Consider the following 22,623-nt stretch of genomic DNA (forward strand, 5'->3'; position numbering starts at 1 on the left):
CATTCCCCCATGTCACGCCCTCCCATTCTACCCCCATGTCACATCTCCAACATTTTATGTACACACCCTCATGTCACCCCCCCATGTCACATCTTCCCCATATAAAACCTGATACTTACCTTGCCCCAGTTCCCACTAGATCTGCCACAGATCCGTTTCTCCTCCATGCTGGCCTGACACATGACACTGCTGAGGTCACTGATTGGCTGAGCAAGAAAGGTCCTGGAACCAGCTGATTGTCGAGAGAAGGGGATCTGAGGCAGATCTACGGGGACCGGAGCTAGATGGGCATCAGGTTTCCTATGTTTTCCCCGCGCCCCTATTATTACTTTGGACAGTGTTTCCCAACCACGGTGCCTTCAACTTTAGGTTGATAATATCAGTCAGGGGGAAGAACCTGATATCAGAGATAAGATCTAGCTACCTCTTCTAAGACAGCAGAGGAAGATGCATCCTCTCAGGAGGGAGGAGCCAGAGAGCTGCTCAGACAACACCACACTGACAACGAGAGGACTACACAACTTCCTGTAAGGAAAAAGGGAGGAGCCAGGGAGTTGCTGAGACAACACCACACTGTCAATGGGAGTACTACACAACTTCCTGTAGGGAGAAAGAGGGGAGCCAGGGAGTTGCTGAGACAACACCACTGACAATGAGAGGACTACACAACTTTCTGTAAGGAGAAAGGGAGGAGCCAGGGAGTTGCTGAGACAACACCACACTGACCATGAGAGGACTACACAACTTCCTGTAAAGAGAAAGGGAGGAACCAGGGAGTTGCTGAGACAACACCACACTGACAATAAGAGGACTACACAATCACCCAATACCATTCTGAAGTCAGTACACTTTGTGATAACACTATATTAGTAAGATATATTTCTTGGTGTGATTTCTTAGTCTTAATTAAATACGATTTGCTGAAATGTAATGCTCCTTTAAGTATATAAATGAACTATACAAAAAATATGGTGGAAAACTGTTCCAGGTAAAACCTCCTAAGACAAGAGGGGAACTCCTTCTGTCCGGACAAAAAAGTTCAATCTCCAGAGGCGACAAAGCATTCTCTACCATAAGAACTGTAAATTAATGGAGCAGTCTACCTCAGGAACTGGTCACAGCAAAAACAGGTGAGGGCTTTAAAACCGGGTTAGATACAATCTGAGAACAAGAAAACATTAAAAGAGTACTCCGGATGCTACTTTTATTTCATCAAAAAAGTTTGAAAAAACTACCATAACAGACAAGTATGTAAATATAGGTATTGTTTTAATTGTATTGATCTACAGAATAAAGAGAACGTGTCAGTCTTAAAGGGGTACTCCTGGTGCCAGAAAGTTAAACAGATTTGTAAATTACTTCTATTAAAAAATATTAATCCTTCCAGTACTTTTTAGCTGCTGAATACTACAGAGGAAATTCTTTTCTTTTTGGAACACAGAGCTCTCTGCTGACATCACGAGCACAGTGCTCTCTGCTGACATCTCTGTCCATTTTAGGAACTGTCCAGAACCGCATATGTTTGCTATGGGGATTTCCTTTTACCCTGGACAGTTCCTAAAATGGACAGAGATGTCAGCAGAGAGCACTGTGCTCATGATGTCAGCAGAGAGCTCTGTGTTTCAAATGGAAAAGAATTTCCACTGTAGTATTCAGCAGCTAAAAAGTACTGGAAGGATTAAGATTTTTTAATAGAAGTAATTTACAAATCTGTTTAACTTTCTGGCACCAGTTGATTTAAAAAAAAAAAAAAAAAAAAGAGTTTTTCACCGGAGTACCCCTTTAACCCTTAAGGACGCAGGACGTAAATGTACGTCCTGGTGAGGTGGTACTTAACGCAGCCAGGGACCCGCCGGCAATGGCCGACGCCCACGATCTCGCGGGCGTCCGCCATTAACCCCTCAGGTGCCGGGATCAATACAGATCCCGGCATCTGCGGCAGTTCGCGATTTAAATGAACGATCGGATCGTCCGCAGCGCTGCTGCGGGGATCCGATCATTCATAACGCCGCACGGAGGTCCCCTCACCTTCCTCCGTGCGGCTCCCGGCGTCTCCTGCTCTGGTCTGTGATCGAGCAGACCAGAGCAGAAGATGACCGATAATACTGATCTGTTCTATGTCCTATACATAGAACAGATCAGTATTAGCAATCATGGTATTGCTATGAATAGTCCCCTATGGGGACTATTCAAGTGTAAAAAAAAATGTAAAAGTAAAAGTAAAAAAAAAAGTGAAAAATCCCCTCCCCCAATTAAAAAGTAAAACGTCCGTTTTTTCCTATTTTACCCCCAAAAAGCGTAAAAAACATTTTTTATAGACATATTTGGTATCGCCGCGTGCGTAAATGTCCGAACTATTAAAATAAAATGTTAATGATCCCGTACGGTGAACGGCGTGAACGAAAAAAAATAAAAAAAAGTCCAAAATTCCTACTTTTTTAATACATTTTATTAAAAAAAAAATTATAAAAAGTGTATTAAAAGTTTTTTATATGCAAATGTGGTATCAAAAAAAAGTACAGATCATGGCGCAAAAAATGAGCCCCCATACCGCCACTTATACGGAAAAATAAAAAAGTTAGAGGTCATCAAAATAAAGGGATTATAAACGTACTAATTTGGTTAAAAAGTTTGTGATTTTTTTTAAGCGCAACAATAATATAAAAGTATATAATAATGGGTATCATTTTAATCGTATTGACCCTCAGAATAAAGAACACACGTCATTTTTACCATAAATTGTACGGCGTGAAAACAAAACCTTCCAAAATTAGCAAAATTGCGTTTTTTGTTTTAATTTCCCCACAAAAAGTGTTTTTTGGTTGCGCCATACATTTTATGATATAATGAGTGATGTCATTACAAAGGACAACTGGTCGCGCAAAAAATAAGCCCTCATACTAGTCTGTGGATGAAAATATAAAAGAGTTATGATTTTTAGAAGGCAAGGAGGAAAAAATGAAAACGTAAAAATTAAATTGTCCTGAGTCCTTAAGGCCAAAATGGGCTGAGTCCTTAAGGGGTTAATGTCAGTCTTTTCCCCACGAAAAAAAACAAATACTAGTTATTTATTTCACCCTACATTTTATGGTAAAATGAATGGTGTCATTACAAAGTCTAATTGGTCGCGCAAAAAACAAGCCCTCATATGGGTCTGTAGATGGAAAAATAAAACAATTATGGCTCTAAGAAGGCGAGGAGGAAAAAACAATGAGATTAAAGTGTAATTTGGCTGTGACAAAATAATTATCTGCCAAAATTAATTAGACAAATACCGTATTTTTCGCCGTATAAGACGCACTTTTTATTCCCCAAAACTGGGGGGAAAAAGTCGGTGCGTCTTATATGGCGAATACATCCCTATCGCGGCGGTCCCTGCGGCCATCAACGGCCGGGACCCGCGGCTAATACAGGACATCACCGATCGCGGTGATGCCCTGTATTAACCCTTCAGACGCGGCGATCAAAGCTGACCGCCGCGTCTGAAGGGAAAGTGACACTAACCTGGCTGTTCAGTCGGGCTGTTCGGGACCGCGGCGGTCCCGAACAGCCCGACTGAATAGCCGTGTTAGTGCTTACAGGACACCGGTAGGGACCTTACCTGCTTCCTCGGTGTCTTCTCCGTTCAGGGATCCCCTGTATGGCCGGCGCTCTCCTTCATCGTCATCACGTCGTTGCGTACGTGCGTCGGTGTGCGTAACGACGTGATGGCGGCGACGGAGAGCGAGGATACCCGGCCGGCAGCAGAGACGTTCCGGAGCGACATCCAGGGCAGTGGTGACGGGTCCGGAGCGGCGGGGACACGTGAGTATTACCTCTTCCTGCAGAGTTGTAGTTTTGCAACATCTGGAGGTCTGCAGGTTGAAGACCACTATTGGGTTCAAAATCTTTATTTTTTTTAATTTTGCACCTATAAATTGGGTGCGTCTTATACGCCGGTGCGTCCTATAGGGCGAAAAATACGGTAACCTACAGTGAGTATGGCCAATAGACTGGAAACATGATGATCCTGTCAGTAAATCAAACAAAGCCTGAGTAATGTGCCTAACAAGTAAAGTGCCCGTGCTATTAATAAAGGGCCAAATAACCACCCGGATGTATAACTAACAGCAATTAATCATGTGACGTCAACAAATAAGACTAATAGCACTTATACCGATGTCTCAAAAGAGAACAATGAATGGAGAATAGCTAAACCCACCCTCTCGTACTACAGAAAATAATCCCAACGTGTATCACCGTCACTGGTGGCACCCACAGCTTCTTCAGGGGTAAATGTGAAGCATAAACTCAATCCTTTCTTCTCCTGTCCGTTTGGAGCAGTCGCCGTACAGCGTGTCTCCCAGCAGATCTATTGATCTGGATTGGCTAATCATGACTGCCAGCATGGTATGGTTTTAAAGTGTACCTGTCATCAACAAAAACTTTTTATATAATATAGAGAACACCATTATATGTATATTTGTAATAGACATTGGTTAGAAATTGTGTATATTTTTGGGTGAAAAAAATGCTGTCCCTGCTGCTATTGCCTGTGTGTCTCTATGAGGAGTCCAAAAACAGGAAGTGAGGGCGGGACAAGCAGGGCTCTGTGCAGGCTCCTGGCTTGTCAATCATCCTGATGTATGAGCCAGAAGCATGTTATAGAGCTTCAGTGCACACTGTCCTGCTTTTTCTTAGTGCACAGAGCCCTGCTTGTCCTCAGTGTGCAGAGCCCCGCTTGTCTTCAGTGTACAGAGCCCCGCTTGTCCTCAGTGTACAGAGCCCCGCTTGTCCTCAGTGTACAGAGCCCCACTTATCCTCAGTGTACAGAGCCCCGCTTGTCCTCAGTATACAGAGCCCCGCTTGTCCTCAGTGTACAGAGCCCCGCTTGTCCCCAATTTACAGAGCCCCGCTTGTCCCCAGTGTGCAGAGCCCCGCTTGTCCTCAGTGTGCAGAGCCCCGCTTGTCCTCAGTGTGCAGAGCCCCGCTTGTCCTCAGTGTACAGAGCCCCGCTTGTCCTCAGTGTACAGAGCCCCGCTTGTCCTCAGTGTACAGAGCCCCGCTTGTCCTCAGTGTACAGAGCCCCGCTTGTCCTCAGTGTACAGAGCCCTGCTTGTCCTCAGTGTACAGAGCCCTGCTTGTCCTCAGTGTACAGAGCCCCGCTTGTCCTCAGTGTACAGAGCCCCGCTTGTCCTCAGTGTACAGAGCCCCGCTTGTCCTCAGTGTACAGAGCCCCGCTTGTCCTCAGTGTACAGAGCCCCGCTTGTCCTCAGTGTACAGAGCCCTGCTTGTCCTCAGTGCACAGAGCCCCGCTTGTCCTCAGCGTACAGAGCCCCGCTTGTCCTCAGGGCACAGAGCCCCGCTTGTCCTCAGCGTACAGAGCCCCGCTTGTCCTCAGGGCACAGAGCCCCGCTTGTCCTCACGTACAGAGCCCTGCTTGTCCTCAGCGTACAGAGCCCCGCTTGTCCTCAGGGTACAGAGCCCCGCTTGTCCTCAGCGTACAGAGCCCCGCTTGTCCTCAGCGTACAGAGCCCCGCTTGTCCTCAGCGTACAGAGCCCCGCTTGTCCTCAGCGAACAGAACCCCGCTTGTCCCCAGTGTACAGAGCCCCGCTTGTCCTCAGTGTACAGAGCCCCGCTTGTCCTCAGTGTACAGAGCCCCGCTTGTCCTCAGTGTACAGAGCCCCGCTTGTCCTCAGTGTACAGAGCCCCGCTTGTCCTCAGTGTACAGAGCCCCGCTTTTACTCAGTGTACAGAGCCCCGCTTGTCCTCAGTGTACAGAGCCCCGCTTGTCCTCAGTGTACAGAGCCCCGCTTGTCCTCAGTGTACAGAGCCCCGCTTGTCCTCAGTGTACAGAGCCCCGCTTGTCCTCAGTGTACAGAGCCCCGCTTGTCCTCAGTGTACAGAGCCCCGCTTGTCCTCAGTGTACAGAGCCCCGCTTGTCCTCAGTGTACAGAGCCCCGCTTGTCCTCAGTGTACAGAGCCCTGCTTGTCCTCAGGGTACAGAGCCCCGCTTGTCCTCAGTGCACAGAGCCCTGCTTGTCCACCCTCACTTCCTGTATTTGGACTCCTCATAGAGACACACAGGCAATAGCTGCAGGGCCGAAAATATTCACATTTTTTAACCAATGTATAATACAAATATACATATAATGGTATTATCTACATTTTATAAAAAGTTTTTGTTGACGACAGGTACACTTTAAGAGGATAACCCTGCCTGTCTTTTGCAGTTCTGTGCGGATTATAGCATTTGCTTCTTTGTTTCATGTGCTTCTAGTGCCACGTTCCAGTCTAGTCTTGTCCTTCCTACCTCGGTAAGTTTTTGGAATTTTCTTGTGTTTGTATTTAGAAGTTGTTCCTGGAGAGAAGGTTGATCGGCACTTCTGCTGGGGGTCGCAGTGCACGTGAATAAGGAAAGTCCCTAACATAAAGCAAAAACACCAAAACACGCCCTGTATCCCGCTGTCGTGATGACACAAACCGAACTACTTTGCATCTACACAGAAGTGCCGGGACCTTCTTTGTGCTGTTGTCGACACTCGCACTTGTCTGTTTAACTCTCGCTCTTCCATGCTCTTGTCTCTGGGTCCTAGTGCCTGCTTATAGTTTCCGCTAGGATTTCCATAGAGCTATTTACATAGACAGTCAAGCTCAACGGTGCCCCAGCGATCGGAACATTTTACCGGAACGCTTGGAGCGGGAGGCTGGGTCGTGACATCTTGGTCACACCCCCTCGTGATGTCACACCACGCCCCCTCAATGCAAGTCTATGGGAGGGGGCGTGGCATCCGCCACGCCCCCTCCCATAGACTTGCATTGATGGGGCGTGGTGTGACGTAACGAGGGTTATGGCCATGACGTCCCGACCCCGCCACCCGCACCTAACATTCTAAACAAATGCCGGGTGCTTCACAGAGATCACGGGGGTCCCAGCAGGGGGACCCCCACGATCAGACATCTTAAACCCCTATCCTTTGGATAGGGTATAGGATGTCTAGGGGTGGAGTACCCCTATAATGTTAGGTTTGCATTCAGGGAGAGATTAGGGACAGCTAGCTAGGTTTAGTTTTTATATTTGTTCTGTTCATCATCTTTTGCTTAATTTTTTGCTGCCATCGTCATTGTTCATTTGTGCCTTCATCATGCCATCATTCTGGTTCCTGTCCTCTCTCGGTGAGTTGCTATTGTTATTCCTTATACCTGCCTGTATTGATATGTGCTTTGTGTGTTTTTCTTGCTTGAAATTGTTTGATTGTCATATTGTTTGCCTCTACTGTAAGTCCTGAGGGTATCTGAGTACTGGGAGCCACAGTTATGACCCTGTAACGTTGACTACTATAGGTAACGTGAGTTCTGCTTGCTTGTCACCAACCACTGTTCTTACAATTGCTCAGTTAGGCTAAGTTCACACGGCTCCGACCCATTCAGGGTCCCTTCGACTCAAAAAGTAAAAAATAGCATAATGGAACATGAACGGGTCGGAGCACAACAGACACTGCTAGGTCCCTACGGATCCCACTGACTTGAATGGGGTCCATTGGGCAGGGGTGTGGAAATTTAATTAAAAACTACTTGTCCACGGGACAAAAATGGAGCAAAATCTACTTGTCCCTCATGACGATCCACTTGTCCGGGGCAATTTTCGCTTTTACACTCTCGATTCTTCCTCTTCGCCCTATAATAGCCATAACTACCTACTTTTACGTGTTCCATAACATTTGCTCCGAAACAAAAACAAAAAAATATTGGTGAAGTGAAATTGAAATAGTAAAAGATAATTTAGCAAATTTGGTGGTTTTCTTTTCTACGCCATTTACCTTGTGGTTGAGATAACATATTGTTTTGATACTTTAGGTCGCCTGATTACAGCGATACCAGATTTATATAGTTTCCATTCATGTTTTACTAATTAAAAAAAAACCATAATTTTCCATACGGGATACATAATGTTATATTTTAATATTTTGTACAGTTACACACACAGAAATACCAAATAAGTTTATTTTTTTTATTATATTTACATGTTTTTATATAGGAAAAGGGGGTGAATTGAACTTTTAATATGGAAGAGGTTCATGTGTGTCTTTTAAACTTTTATTAAAACTTATTTTTTTTTTACACTTTATTAGTCCCTTAGGGGACTTTTAGAAGGAATCATTAGATTCTTCATACAGATCAATAGAGTTCTATTGAACTCCATTGATCTGTGTGCTCTGCGATCCACTGATAGAGACTAGTCCAGCCAGGATATATCAATGACAGAGCCACAGACACCAGGGAATCAGAGGTAATCCCTCCGGCTACCTCTATAGTGGATCGCCCACCGACCACCCCCCGCGCACGATCACGCTGCGGGCATCCACCCCACGAGCATTCACAACTTTGACAGCGGCGATCTAAAGGGTTAATAGCCGGCCGCATGCTGGCTATTAGCGGCGGCTCCCAGCTACTGAAACCAGCCGGGGGCTGCAGAGTATGGCAGGAGTCAGGAGCCCGCTCTATACACCCCTCTGAGCGCCGCCGTGCTTGTCGGGGGCTTTCAGGTCTTGCCCTTCTTCTACAAAACAGGGCCAGGGGCCTGAAAAATCCACCTGTAGGATCTCTGGCATTATACTTAGGGGTTTCTTTATATACAGGTTTATATTTTGTCTGACAATTTAAATAGATACTCCGCTGCAAAAAAAAAAAAATGTTTTTGGTAAATCAACTAGTGCCAGAAATGTAAGATTTGTAAACTACTTCTATTCAAAATTTAATCCTTCCAGTACTTATTAGCTGCTGTATGCTTCACAGGAAGTTCTTTTCTTTTTGAATTTACTTTCTGCCTGACCCCAGTGCTCTCTGCTGACACATCTGTCCATTTTAGGAACTGCCCAGAGTAGGAGCAAATCCCCATAGCAAACCTGTCCTGCTCTGGACAGTTCCTGACATCGACAGAGGTGTCAGCAGAGAGCAGTGTCGTCAGACAGAAAAGAAATTCAAAAACATAAGACCTTACTACAGCAGCTGATAAGTAATGGAAGGATTAAGATTTTTTAATAAAAGTTATTTACAAATCTGTTTAACTTTATGGCACCATGTGATTTAAAACAAAATGTTTTCCAGTGGAGTACCCCTTTAAGGAATCAATCAGATGGGTGTGAACTTAATTTTACAGTCATATGGTGTTAATGTTGTATATTGAGGGGCGTGGCTTCTTATTACCCTCCCCCTGCCTGTATAATCCTGCCTGGTATTCAGAGAGAGGGGGTTACAGAGCAGCCTGCAGTGATTGGATGAAGAGACCCTGCACGGCACAGCAGACTCAGGAAGGGAAGTGAATGCATGGTGAGTGAGGGCGGGCTCAGTGCTTGTCTCTGGCACGCCCCTTCCTGAGCAGTGGATGTCAGAATGTCAGAGTGAGCCGCAGAACAGAGGGATTTGTGAGCCAAATACAGAAACTAGACACATAAAAAAGACATGAAAAGCATCTGCATGACCTAGTGAGTAACATATAGAAGCATTATATATATATATATTTTTTTGTATATGACATTTGATATGTTCTTATTCAGCCTGACAATTAGTCGTGTTGATATTTTTTAGTTGCTCTTTGCAGGTTCCATAGTCTGTAGGGGTCAGGTCACAGGTCGTGTTTTACTTTGTATTTACTGAAATGTCAGAATGTATTTGAAGCAAGGTTTTTTGATCTCCATTAGTCTCCAAGAATCTCCATTAGTCTCCGTCTCCAGCCGCTCCATTACGTTCAGTGCTGCGGTATTAGTTCTCTTCAGCAGGTGGCAATCCGGAATAAGTGCCGTTCAAGAGAGTCTTGGGGTCTTGCACTTGATGTGGAATAATACATCAGAGCGATACTACAATTGCCATGGTGCCGCCACTGCAGGAGAAATGTATGGCAGATCCGAGCTTTTCCTGAAGACGACAACTGATTGCGCAGGGTCCCAAGTGCCGGAATATCAATGATTATCTAAGGCAGAAGTCTTAAAGGGGTACACCACTGGGCAGCGTTCGGAACATTTAGTTAACAACGCTGTGCTCGCGCTGCAGGGGTCGGCCACGCCACGCCCCCTCTTGTCGTCAGACCACGCCCCCTCAATGCAAGTCTGTGGGAGGGGGCGTGACGGCCGTCACGCCCCCTCCCGTAGACTTGCATTGAGGGGCTAGGTCTGACGTCACGAGGGTGTGTGGCCGACACCTGCAGCGCGTGCACAACGTTCGGAACTAAATGTTCCGAATGCTGGCCAGTGGAGTACCCCTTTAGAGGGGCTATCCAGTTAAGAAAACCCATTTTTATATACCATTTTAGGGATTTATGAGTTAAAAAAGAAGGGTTTTTTTTATCCTCATTTCTAATTCAGAGTGAAGAGCTTTAACTGTTGGACCCATTCCGTGTTACACATCAATCCCATTGATTTGAATGGGCACTGTGTAATCCTTAGTCTCTCCTGTGGTGGCGCTGCAGGGAAATAACATACTTACTGACAGCTTCCATACAGATAATGGTAAACGTTTTATCTACCTATTTTCAAGGGACAAAGAAAAGGCCTCACTACACATAGAAGAAAAGTTGTCCAAAGGAGTCCATCAATTTCAACCTGTATCCCTATTGTGTCCCTACTGTGTTGATCCAGAGGAAGGTAAAAAAAAAAAAACCTTATGAGTCCGATGCCAATTGCCCCAGATGGCTTCTGTGTATGGCTTCTCATCTGTCCCCTGACAGGTTATATCGGGGAATAGAAGGATTGAGCATGGTAATTGTTAAATGGTCCCTGTCAGAATCCAAAACTTTTTGTATGTTATACATCTTAGCAAAACATTAACCTTTCTAATGACGTCACAAGGGGGGCGTGAATGTGACGTCATGAGCCTCCACCCCGCATCGCCAGTCATCCGACATGAAGCGAAGTTCGCTCCGTGCATCGGATGTCTGGGGTGCCACAGCCGAGATCCCCAACGGCGGGACCCCGCAATCAGACATCTTATCCCCTATCCTTTGGATAGGGGATAAGATGTCTAGGGGCTGAGTACCCCTTTAATTTCTTCCAAAAACACCACCACACCTGTCCTCAGGTTGTGTGTGGTATTACAACTTGACTCCATTCACTTCACTTCAACAATACCACACACAACCTGAAGACGTGTTGGTGACAGTGGCAGAAGTAAACGGCCACACATTCGATCCACCGATGGTCATGGGGCCCTGTTGGAACCATAACCGAGCCATGTACTAGGCTTCTTAAATGAACTACCATACTTGATCTTTGCTCAGAATAAGTCGCATGGTCTACAGGGGGCATGGCTATGCTGAAAAGGGTGGGTAGCAGAACTTCAATAAATCCCTTCCACCCAGCCAACCACCCTCCCACTGAAGCATAGCCACACCCCTGGAGACCATGTGACTTATGTTGGGCAACATTCAAGTACGGTAGTTCATTTAAAAAACCTAGTACATGGCTAGTAATGCCTTGTATGTGCCAACAGGGCCCCATATATTGTCTCTGGCTGCATGGAATGCTGGGAAAGGTCATTGCAGCACTTCCGGGTGTGGGTCCAGTGCATGAAAACAGGACAAAGCGGTGCCCGAAGTTAATAGAAGTGAATTACGCAGGATTATAACTTGGTATCTCAGAGTCAAAGGATGAAGAAAAAACTATTCTGGATTACCCCTTTAAAAGAATGAGTTGTGTTTATGAGCCATCTTTTAATTTACGTTGTGTTTTTGTTGCATTTTTTGTTTTTATGGGGGAGTGGGGTTGTTTGTTGTTTTGAACTACAACTGATCTTAGTGGTTCGAGAGAAAAAAATTACACTTGATATAGATCACCAATGGAGCTTGTTAATTAAAAAATTGGTCTTGTGAAAGTAAAGAGACAACCATCAAGGAAAAAAAAACATCAGCCTGTGTCCGATGGAAATTAATAAGGTGTTTTAGTGGTTTCTCACAAGGTCACTGAGCAGGTGTCTTATGTACAGATGGAGTGCGCCACCATTGTCTTGTTTCATTTGTACAGAATAAATCTTCATATAGAATGGAGGCCTAGAGTGGTACATTCCTAGCTCTATGTACATCTTTATAAGGCAGCTTTGTCATGTGAATTAACCCCAGAAGTACTGTATAAATGTTTCCCAAAAGTTACAATTACCGTATTACTATGGAAATGTTATTTACCCCAAACTACTCACCAAGTCTAATGTTGTCTTCTGCTTTCAGGTCGCGTATTTGTCCACTGCCGCGAGGGTTACAGCCGTTCGCCCACGCTGGTCATCGCTTACCTCATGCTGCGTCACAAGATGGATGCGAAGACTGCAGTTGCCACAGTGCGGCAAAAGAGGGAGATTGGCCCCAATGATGGTTTCCTAAAGCAGTTGTGCCAGCTCAATGAAAAACTGGCGTCAGAGGGCAAAATCAAGTGTTGATCAAAGCTCAGAGCTCCGGCATTGTACCTAAAGTACAATGTCTTCCCACAGCAGGGATTTAACAGTGGAGCCACCCTCTAAACTTTGTGTAGGCAGCCATTTTTGTTGCAGTTATGGAGCCCAATTGTTGGGGGGGGGGGGGGGGCATGAGACTTTATGTAACTTGTGGCTTGCTAGTGTTACTAGTTCCTAGTGTGTTGTTGTCTGGATGCCTTTTTTTGGCTTTTAAAATGGATGCCTTCACTGTGTGTAGGAGGTGGGTTTCGTTCAAAAAGCAACAAATATTAGCAGGAAGGGATCTCCCAATGGTTCAGTGTTGTCCTGATGTAGTTGAGTTGCCAAATATTTTTGTGTTTTTTTTTTTTATAATAAGTTGATTTATTTTTTTAAATGGTTATACTTGCTCGAATTCAAATCATGTACATCACAACACCCTTACACCCAAGGGCCCCCCATCTTTTGTTTGTTTCAGTGTGATCAGCATGACTCATTGGCTATTAACACTGTTTTTGCTCTCTGTCATTTAACTATTACCTTTACGCCTAACATACGCCTTTACAGATTTTACTGTGATGTTTTTGGGTCTATGTATCAAAACAGTTTATATTCATGACCCCCACAGCCTGCACCCAGTGTGCGGAAAAAAATGTTCTGAACGCTGGGGCAGTGGAGTACCCCTTTAACATGGTGAACCTGCCATCACTTTCCTTTTGTCTAAACTGTGAGTCATTGATGTGGTCCCCGGTTGCTTCTGGATGCCCCACCGGCCATGGCTGATAGATCCCTCCCTATTTCAAACAGGATCCAGATAGGTGTGGAACAGGAAAAACAGCAGTATAATTTGGTGCCAAACCGCTCAGACAAAAGGAAGATGCTGCGTAGGTAAGATGATGTCTTTTCTTCCATAAGCTTTAAAGCAGCCTTAAAACAAACGCGTTTCGGGTCTTTGACCCTTTCTCAATGTACAGTAGGCTTTATAAAACAATGTGGTGTAGACATATCTTATATACCCCAGAGGTGCGGTAATTAGTACAGACTGGCGCCCGGGGGTGACGTCATTTGATTAGATTATAATATCGGATCGAAACTACTACATACCACTTTCAACAGACCCCACCACGATTTTTTTCTGCCTCCTGTAAGGAATTTGTGGACAAAGCAAATGATCAAGGAGTCCTAAGCAAAAAGAAAGGGACTTTCTAATGATATAAGAACCTCGGATCCCAGTGTTCTACCATTTACTTAAAATCCACAAAGACCCTGTGAACCTGCCAGGCCGTCCCATCATCTCCGGAATAAATTCTATCACTAACAACATCTCACAGTACATAGACGTTTTACTACAAAGATATGTTATTCAATTAAAATCATACCTAAAAGACACACCCTCTCTTATTCATATTCTCAAAAATCAGAACTGGAAAGAAACTTACCGTAGATGGGCCACGCTTGATGTATCAGCTCTTTATTCGAATGTCCCGACACAACAAAGGGATTGAAGTCATCAAATCGATTCTCAGAAACAGAAAACATTTGTCACTAATGGAATTTCCTTTATTTTAAGTAATAATTATTTTATTTTTGAGGACCAGATGTACCTGAAAACCACTGGCACGGCCATGGGCACTAGATTTGCCCCATCATTCGCTAATCTATATATGGGCGCATATGAGGAGGAACTTATATATAGTAATCACCCGTGGAAGGAACAGATCGTCATGTATAGAAGATACATAGACGATCTAATCTTCATATGGGACGGACTGGAGAATTCTTTTACTGAATTTACTGATTATCTTAACAACAACTCTTGGAATATGACCCTATCTGGAAAGTGCAATAAGGAGAGCATAGAATACTTGGACTTGGAATTGACATCCGAAAGAGCTGCTATTATAGCTATGGCTTATTTTGAATCCGTAGACTGTAATAGTCTGTTAGATTTTAAAAGTTGCCAACTCCGAAAATGGAAAGAGAACATTCCATATGGTCAGTTCCATAGGATAGGTAGGAACTGTTCCAAAACGATAGATTTTATCAACCAAAGCAAGATTACTAAAAAACGACTCCAAGAAAAAGGGTATTCCGAGCAAATGGTAAAGGCAGCATACAGGAGAGAATTATCAAATCACCGATCAAGACAAGATCATAATTCACTACGAAAGCAGAAAGAACCGTCAGAGGATCACAAATATAATTTTATCACCAATTATTCTACTGGTCACAACAAGATCCAACAGATTTTTAGAAAACATTATTACAGGATCCAGTACTCAAGAAGATCCTACCAATCAATCCAGGCTTCACCTACAGGAGAGCAAGAACCTTCTAGGAATTTATAGCCCCCACCCGTCTCACGAAAATTAAATCAAACCCGGGAAGCCAAAAGAAATCCTAGAAAACTGCTCCGGGTTGTTATAGATGTAATTTGAAGACGTGTAAACTATGCAGAAACATAAAAAATGGCAACATACTGTATTTTTCGCCGTATAAGACGCACTTTTTCTTCCCCAAAACTGGGGGGAAAAAGTTGGTGCGTCTTATACGGCGAATACAGACCTATCGCGGCGGTCCCTGCGGCCATCAACAGCCGTGACCCGCGGCTAATACAGGACATCACTGATCGCGGTGATGCCCTGTATTAACCCTTCAGACGTGGCGATCAAAGCTGACCGCCGCGTCTGAAGGGGAAGTGACACTAACCCGGCTGTTCAGTCGGGCTGTTCGGGACCGCCGCGATTTCACCGCGGCGGTCCCAAACAGCCCGACTGAATAGCCGGGTTAGTGCTTACAGGACACCGGGAGGGACCTTACCTGCCTCCTCGGTGTCTTCTCCATTCAGGGATCCCCTGTATGGCCGGCGCTCTCCTTCCTCGTCATATCACGTCGTTGTGTACGTGCGTCGGCGTGCGTAACGACGCGATGGCGGCGACGGAGAGCAAGGATACCCGGCCGGCAGCAGAGACGTTCCGAAGCGACATCCAGGGCAGTGGTGACAGGTCCGGAGTGGCGGGGACACGTGCGGCTGTCCGGGCATGCTGGGAGTTGTAGTTTTGCAACATCTGGAGGTCCGCAGGTTGAAGACCACTATTGGGTTCAAAATCTTAAATTTTTTAGATTTTGTACCTAAAAATAGGGTGCGTCTTATACGCCGGTGCGTCCTATAGTGCGAAAAATACGGTAACTTTCCAAAGCAATCAAACACAGGAGATTGTTAAGATAAGAGACCACATTGATTCATTGATATATCTGAGTGTAGCTGCAAATTATAATATATCGGGCGAACAACACGATCCCTGCGAAACAGAATGAATGGACACAGATATAAACTTTGAGAAACATACCGTGTCCAGACATGACGGATGCAACTGTGGAGGTGTCACTGCTCATAAGCGGGATCCGCATCTGTCAGGATCCGCGGCGATCTTTTAAGAAATTCGCTTCCATTCTATACCCTCTTTACGATTTATACTGATGTTCTGCTTTACCAATGTTTATTTCAAGCATTTATATCTTTATATATGTTCCACAATCAGCTGGATGTTTTGTAATCTAATCAAATGACGTCACCCCCCCGGGCGACGGTCTGTGCTCATTACCGCGCCTCTGGGCTATATAAGATACGTCTATACCACATTGTTTTATAAAGCCTGCTGTACATTGAGAAAGGGTCACAGACCCTAAACGCGTTTGTTTTAAGGCTGTTTTAAAGCTTATGGAATAAAAGACATCATCTTACCTACGCAGCATCTTCCGTTGTTTTTCCTGTTCCACCTATCTGGATGCTGCACCTTTCGGCCAGGAGGCCCCTGGATTCGAGTACTGGTCAGCTGCACCGCAATAGCGCAGCAAACGCTGTCGAAGTAGGTGTGTCCATATAAACAACTACAAAAGGTGAGCACTATTCCACCCATTGACTTTAGTGGGTAGCAGAATACCTAGCAAAATACGGCATGTGTGAACCTACCCTTAAAGGGCTACTCCACCCCTAGACATCTTATTCCCTATCCAAAGGATAGGGAATGAGATTTCTGATCGCAGTGGTCCCAACCGCTGGGGACCTCCGCGATCTTCCTGCTTCACCCGGCGTTTGTTTAGAGCATTGGGTGCAGCATCGGATGCTCGTGATGTCACGGTCACGCCCCGCTCATGACATCACAGCCACCCCCCCTCAATGTAAGTCTATGGGAGGGGGCGTCACGCCCCCTCCCATAGACTTGCATTGAGGGGTGTGGCCGTGAAGTCACGAGCCTCTGCCCCGCATCGCCAGTCATCCGGTGCGGAGCGAAGTTTGCGCCGTGCACCAGATGTAGAGTTCCCTGCAATCTCCCTGCTGCACGCGGCGTTCGTTTATAGCGTCAACCGGCTGCAGTTCCGAAGACCAAAGAAGGCCCAACGTTGTACTAGATGGCTGTTCCTAATAAAGTTGGGGTAGTTTCAACTACTTCACCCACATTCTTGCCATGGCCATGCACCTTAGAATCCATATCGTGTGTGTCCAAAATTGCAGCCAGGGTTTAAGAATTTATAGTAGTTAGTTTTATTGTGGTTTTGTACGATGTATTGTCTTTATACGTAATTTTTTTTTAAAAGTAGTGCACTTTATTGGCTTTTTTTAATTGACTTGCGGTATTTGCTAAACTGTTTAAAAACTGGAATATGATACTATATATTTTTTAAAAATTGATCCAGATTAGAATAGACTGTTCTATTCCATACATTCCAGTCCTGAGGAAGGCCAAACGGCTTTGGTGACCATGAATGGGATATGTATGACATAAGTGCCGGGTGCCTTCCTGGTTCATATGGCACTTAAAACTTCAGTGCAAATACCCACTTCAAAGAATGAACTGTTCAAAGAAACCTGCCAGCCCTTTTATGCTGCCTACTCTATGAGCAACAGAAATGAAAGATAAGCATTTTTTTTCTGTTGTTAGCCAAAAAGATGGTCAACCATTCATATCAATGGCCAGCATGGGATAAATGTCTAGTTGGAGGGTCCAGCAAAGCTCCCCCAAAGCATCACCGAGCCACCGCCATTCTTAAAAAGGTACTCCAGGGAAATGCCATCCTTTCCTCTCTTCAACATAAATACTACATTTCCCAGCAGCCAATGCAGCTCTACTCTCTGTCGTCTAGCTCCTCGGAGATCCCTCTCTGAGAGCAGCCCCCATAGAAATATATGGCTAACCACAACAGATCACCTACTGTGGAAATAGGTATCGTTGATTAGGCTAGAACAGTGTTTCCCAACCAGGGTGCAATGAGCTGTTGTAAAACTACAACTCCCAGCATGCTGGGAGTTGTAGTTTTGCAATAGCTGGAGGTACACTGGTTGGGAAACCCCGGACTAGAGCTACATAGTGACATGCCATCCTTGCTCTTCAGTCCTTTCAATATCAAATAGCATTTCGTCATAGGACAATATAATTTCCAGTTTCCAGTCACCTGACTCTCAAGCCTTAAAGGGATACTCCTGGGAACTAAACCCCATAGCCCATTCTTTCCCCCCTCACCAACCTATTTAATTATCTAAAATATCATTCCTTAGCTATATAGAGCGGTTTCCCTCTTTCAGCCGTCACATACATGCATGGAGTGAGGAAAACACTAGAAAAATCGAGCCATCCTCTGTGTCTCTGTCCAAATCCCTCTCTGAAAGCAGCCCCCACCCTCTTGAGAGACACAGACCAGGTGGTTTCTGCCCTGCACTGATGAGTCATGCTCCATTTAGCTGCGAGGTGTGTGCCGCCTCAGCCAATCACACACTGTATCTCTCTGCTGACTGGGCAGGAGGATGGGGGCTGCTCTGAGAGAGGGATTTGTGAGGAGCTGGCCAACAATGACAGTACAGCTGCAATGGCTACTGGGGAATGTAGTATTTATGGGGAAGAGGAGGAAAGGATGGCAAAGATTATAAAGCAGCCAGACAAGACAACAGGGGCCACAGGAGCCATGCATATCAGGCAGAAATATATGTAAATATATATCCCTGGAGTACATTTTAAATCATGGCAGACTTCCCAACATTTATCAAAGATGGGCACGTTCCTTATAATTAGCAAAGTTGCTTCGATGCAGACAAGTGTGGTCCGGCCCGGCGTGAGACTGCGCAAAAATTTGAGTGTGCAAAGTCGCAGTTGTTAAATAACCGACCCCTGCAAAAAGCCCAACCATGCCGCTCTACATTCAAGTTGTTTCTTGAATGAGTCTTAATGAGTTGCGCAAAAAATGAGTTTTACACCAAGGAAAGAAACCAATGATAAACTCTCCTGTTGTAATTCCCCTCCATTGTGTTGACTTTACAGAAAACCAAATATTTTAGTTGTGTTAAAGGGGTACTCCGCAGCTTCACATCTTATCCCCTATCCAAAGGATAGGGGATAAGATGTCTGATCACGGGAGTCCCGCTCCTGGGGCCCTCCTGTGATCTCCCGCAGCACCCGACGATCTAAACAAACGCTGGGTTCCTGTGGTTGTGGCGTCACGGCCCCGCCCCCTCATGATCACATGCCACGCCCCCTCCATTCATGTCTATGGGAGAGGGCGTGGCGTGACACCATGAATGGAGGAGGCGTGTCCGTGGCATCACGATCTTGGGCTCCGAATGTTTTGGACAAAATGTCAGAATGTGGGAGCACCGGAGTACCCCTTTAAGCTGATTATATTATTTTTGTTTTATGTATTATTATTTTTTTACCAACTGTACATTTGTAAATGTTTTGAATTAATTAATTTTTAAAGAATGGGGGGGGGGGGGGGGGGGTTTAAATTATTTTAATAGCAATTGTAATTCCAAGAAATCTCGCCATCTCTCCCCCATCTGTAGTGTCTGGGTGAAGCTGAGATACCGTAGTATTGTTTTTTTAGTGCAAAAAAATTGGCCCCTTTTTCTTACCTTATGTAACCCCTTTTACATTTTTTATAATTATGAAAAGCACATAATGCACTAAGCAGTATAAAACAGATGGACACACATGAACTTCTCCCACTTAATGGGGGCACATCACTTTCTGCCATAGGCTGTCAGGGCATGCTGGGAGTTGTAGTTTTGCTTCATTCTCTATTTCTCTCATTGCTTCTTTCTCTATCATGTCACTGGTTGTCATCTACTATTGGATGTTATACTAGGAGAGTACCCGTCTGCCTACCTAAACCTTGTGGGAGAGGAAAAGCAATAATGATGCTCTCCACCTAATATCCTGGAGACAGGATATGAGGACGAGATATGAGGATGGGATTTCTCAGTGTCATATCCCATCCTTATATCCCATCCTCAAATCACATCCTCATATCTCGTACTCGTCCCATTTTCATATCCCGTCCTTATATCCCATTCTCATATCTCATCCTCATTATCCCGTCCTCATATCTCATCCTCATATGCCGTCCTCATATCTCATTCTCGTCCTGTTTTCATATCCTGTCCCCATATCCCGACCTGATATCCCGACCTCATATCGTGACCTCAAATCTTGACCTCATATCCCGACCTCGTATCCCGTCCTCATATCTCATCCTCATATCACGACCTCATATCACGTCCTCATATCACGTCCTCATATCCCATCCTCATATCCCGACCTCATATCTCATCCTTGTCCTGTTTTCATATCCTGTCCCGAAATCCCGACCTCATATCCCGACCTCATATCCCGTCCTCATATCCTTTCCTCGTATCCCGACCTCGTATCCCGTCCTCATATCCTGACCTCATACCCCGACCTCATATCTCGGCCTCATATTCCTTCCTCATATCCTGTCCTCACATCCCGTCCTTCTATCCTGTCCTCATATCCCGTCCTTCTATCCTGACCTCATATCCCGTCCTCGTATCCCAACCTCGTATCCTGTCCTCATATCCCGACCTCATACCCCAACCTCATATCCCAGCCTCATATTCCTTCCTCATATCCTGTCCTCATACCCCGACCTCATATCCCGACCTCATATCCCTGCCTCATATCCCGTCCTCATATCCCTGCCTCATATCCCGTCCTTCTATCCTGTCCTCATATCCCATCCTCATATCCTGTCCTCGTATCTCAACCCCATATCCCGTCCTCATATCCCGTCTTCATATCTCATCCACATATCCCGACCTCAAATCCCGTCCTTATATCCCGTCCTCATATTCTGTCCTCATATCCCAACATCATATCCCGACCTCATATCAAATGCTCATATCTTGTCCTCATATCCCGTCTTCATATCTCATCCACATATCCCGACCTCAAATCCCGTCCTTATATCCCGTCCTTATATTCTGTCCTCATATCCCAACATCATATCCTGACCTCATATCAAATGCTCATATCTTGTCCTCATATCCCCGACCACCAGGCTAACTTTCCTCTGCACCTGCTTCCTGGTCAGTCGGCAGGATGTTTAAAAGTCCCGGGCAATCTCTGCAGCCTGAGAGTAACACAATCAGGAGATGTACCGGAAGTCCCACAGACTTGCATTGAGACTTCAGACAAAACTCCCTCTCAAATGGTGGTTAATTTAACTCCACATGTGACCAAGTTTCATCGAAAAATCTCCAGCCATTTGGAAGTGATGCTGGACACACGTTGTGTCATATACATATATATATATATATATATATATATATATATATATATATATGTATATGATGCAACGTTTGCACAATACAACTTTATCACCGGCTCAACCCTAAAAAATGATGCACTTGGCCAAACACCCCGTAAAGCGTGAGCCGCTCTGTTCTGATACATAGACTCATCTACCTTATGGACGATTCTCTTTGTTTTATATTTGTCTCGATCTCGATGGCCGTAACGTGTGACTGCACTTGTTTGTTTTTACATTGTATTTAATTTCCCACACCACACGGGTGCCTATGGATTCGCACATATATGGGTGAAGGTGAACACAAGGGTTTATATGCAAATGTCTCTCACCTGCCTGTGTATGTCCACCTACGTGTTCTGTGTGAATAAATAACTACTGCAGACCAGTTGTCCGTGTCATTTCCTTATAACTAGTTTGGGGTCGTGAAAGGTGCCGAAGTCACTGATATAATGAGCCCCCCCCCCCCCAATGTTCCAAATGCTGAGCAGCGGAGTACCCCTTTAAGGCCTTGCGTTCCAATGGAGACAGATTGTCCCAACCAACAGGTCCAATGGGATCCAATCTCCTTAGTTTCTTCACCACCAATGTTTCAAAGAGGTGATTTTAGTAGGTACCTGGCAGACAGTAATGGACAGGCTTAGGATGGATCCGCACTTGTCTTGGGGATAAATGGCTATGCTGTGAGATTACCATAACACTGTGGCTAGCTTTTTGTGAACTGGTATTTCCTATTTGACTTTTCTTTTTTTGACTACAAATCCCATAATCCCATTTTCCTCCCTCCCACACATCAGCCACCCCACCCATTGAAACATAAATGAGCTGCATCCATTCAAAAGACCTGTGTTTTCCAATCAGGGTGCCTCCAGCTGTTGCATTAGTTGCAGATTGATCTCTCTCCCACCAAGCGATCCCTCCACCCATTGAAGCAGACAGGCTCCCTGTCATCAGCTGACTAGTGATGTCAGGTCTCGGCCGCATTGCATCCTGGGAAAAATCCGAGACAACAGTCATTTTATATACTGGTAAAAATAAATATTGGGGTGAAAATCACAGAAGAATTGTGAGAAAACCGACACACACAGGTACAGACACTATATTATGAACTACACTAACTTTACAGCCCCTGTAGCATAGTCAAATATAAAAAAAAATCCTGGAATACCCCTTTAAGACAATGTGACACCGGAGGCATCCTGGTGCTTTTGTTCTGAAAGGTGGTGAAGGGATCTTTAAATCTATCTCATCCATTTTCTGTCTCCAAAGAATTCATGGCCGTAAGATATTCATCTCCTGACAGATCTTTATCCTGTTTGGCAAAAAAAAAAAAAAAATTCCACTTGATTTTCCTAATAAACAAGGATGAATCTTTCACCCAAGTCAATGAATCAAATTTAGTTCTGGGACCAAATGACAGGCCCTGTTTGAGGACCCCCATTTGTTCTGGGAGGTCAGAGGATGAAAGCTGCCATTTTTAGTGCCCCAGTTAGCCATCTGATTGGTTGCTATGGGCAATAGTGTTGAGCGGCATAGGCCGTATTCAAATTTGGCGATATTTAGCTAATATATGGATGAATATTCGTCATTTATTCGCTAAATTCGCATATTCGTAATATGCGCGTTTTATT

The 22,623-nt window shown here is 44.9% G+C and overlaps 1 protein-coding gene across 1 annotated transcript in view; it reads left to right on the plus strand.

Moving 5' to 3' along the window:
- DUSP3 (dual specificity phosphatase 3) overlaps positions 1-21,377 on the plus strand; it is a 90,869-nt gene extending 69,492 nt beyond the window's left edge. Inside the window, exon 3 of the mRNA XM_056548701.1 lies at positions 12,195-21,377. Within this exon, the coding sequence (XP_056404676.1) occupies positions 12,195-12,400 (206 nt within the window). The 3' untranslated portion in view covers positions 12,401-21,377. The remainder of the gene's footprint in view (positions 1-12,194) is intronic.
- Positions 21,378-22,623: the final 1,246 nt, after the last annotated feature.

This window comes from Hyla sarda, chromosome 12 (genome assembly GCF_029499605.1).
Source record: "Hyla sarda isolate aHylSar1 chromosome 12, aHylSar1.hap1, whole genome shotgun sequence".
NCBI classification, from domain to species: Eukaryota; Metazoa; Chordata; class Amphibia; order Anura; family Hylidae; genus Hyla; species Hyla sarda.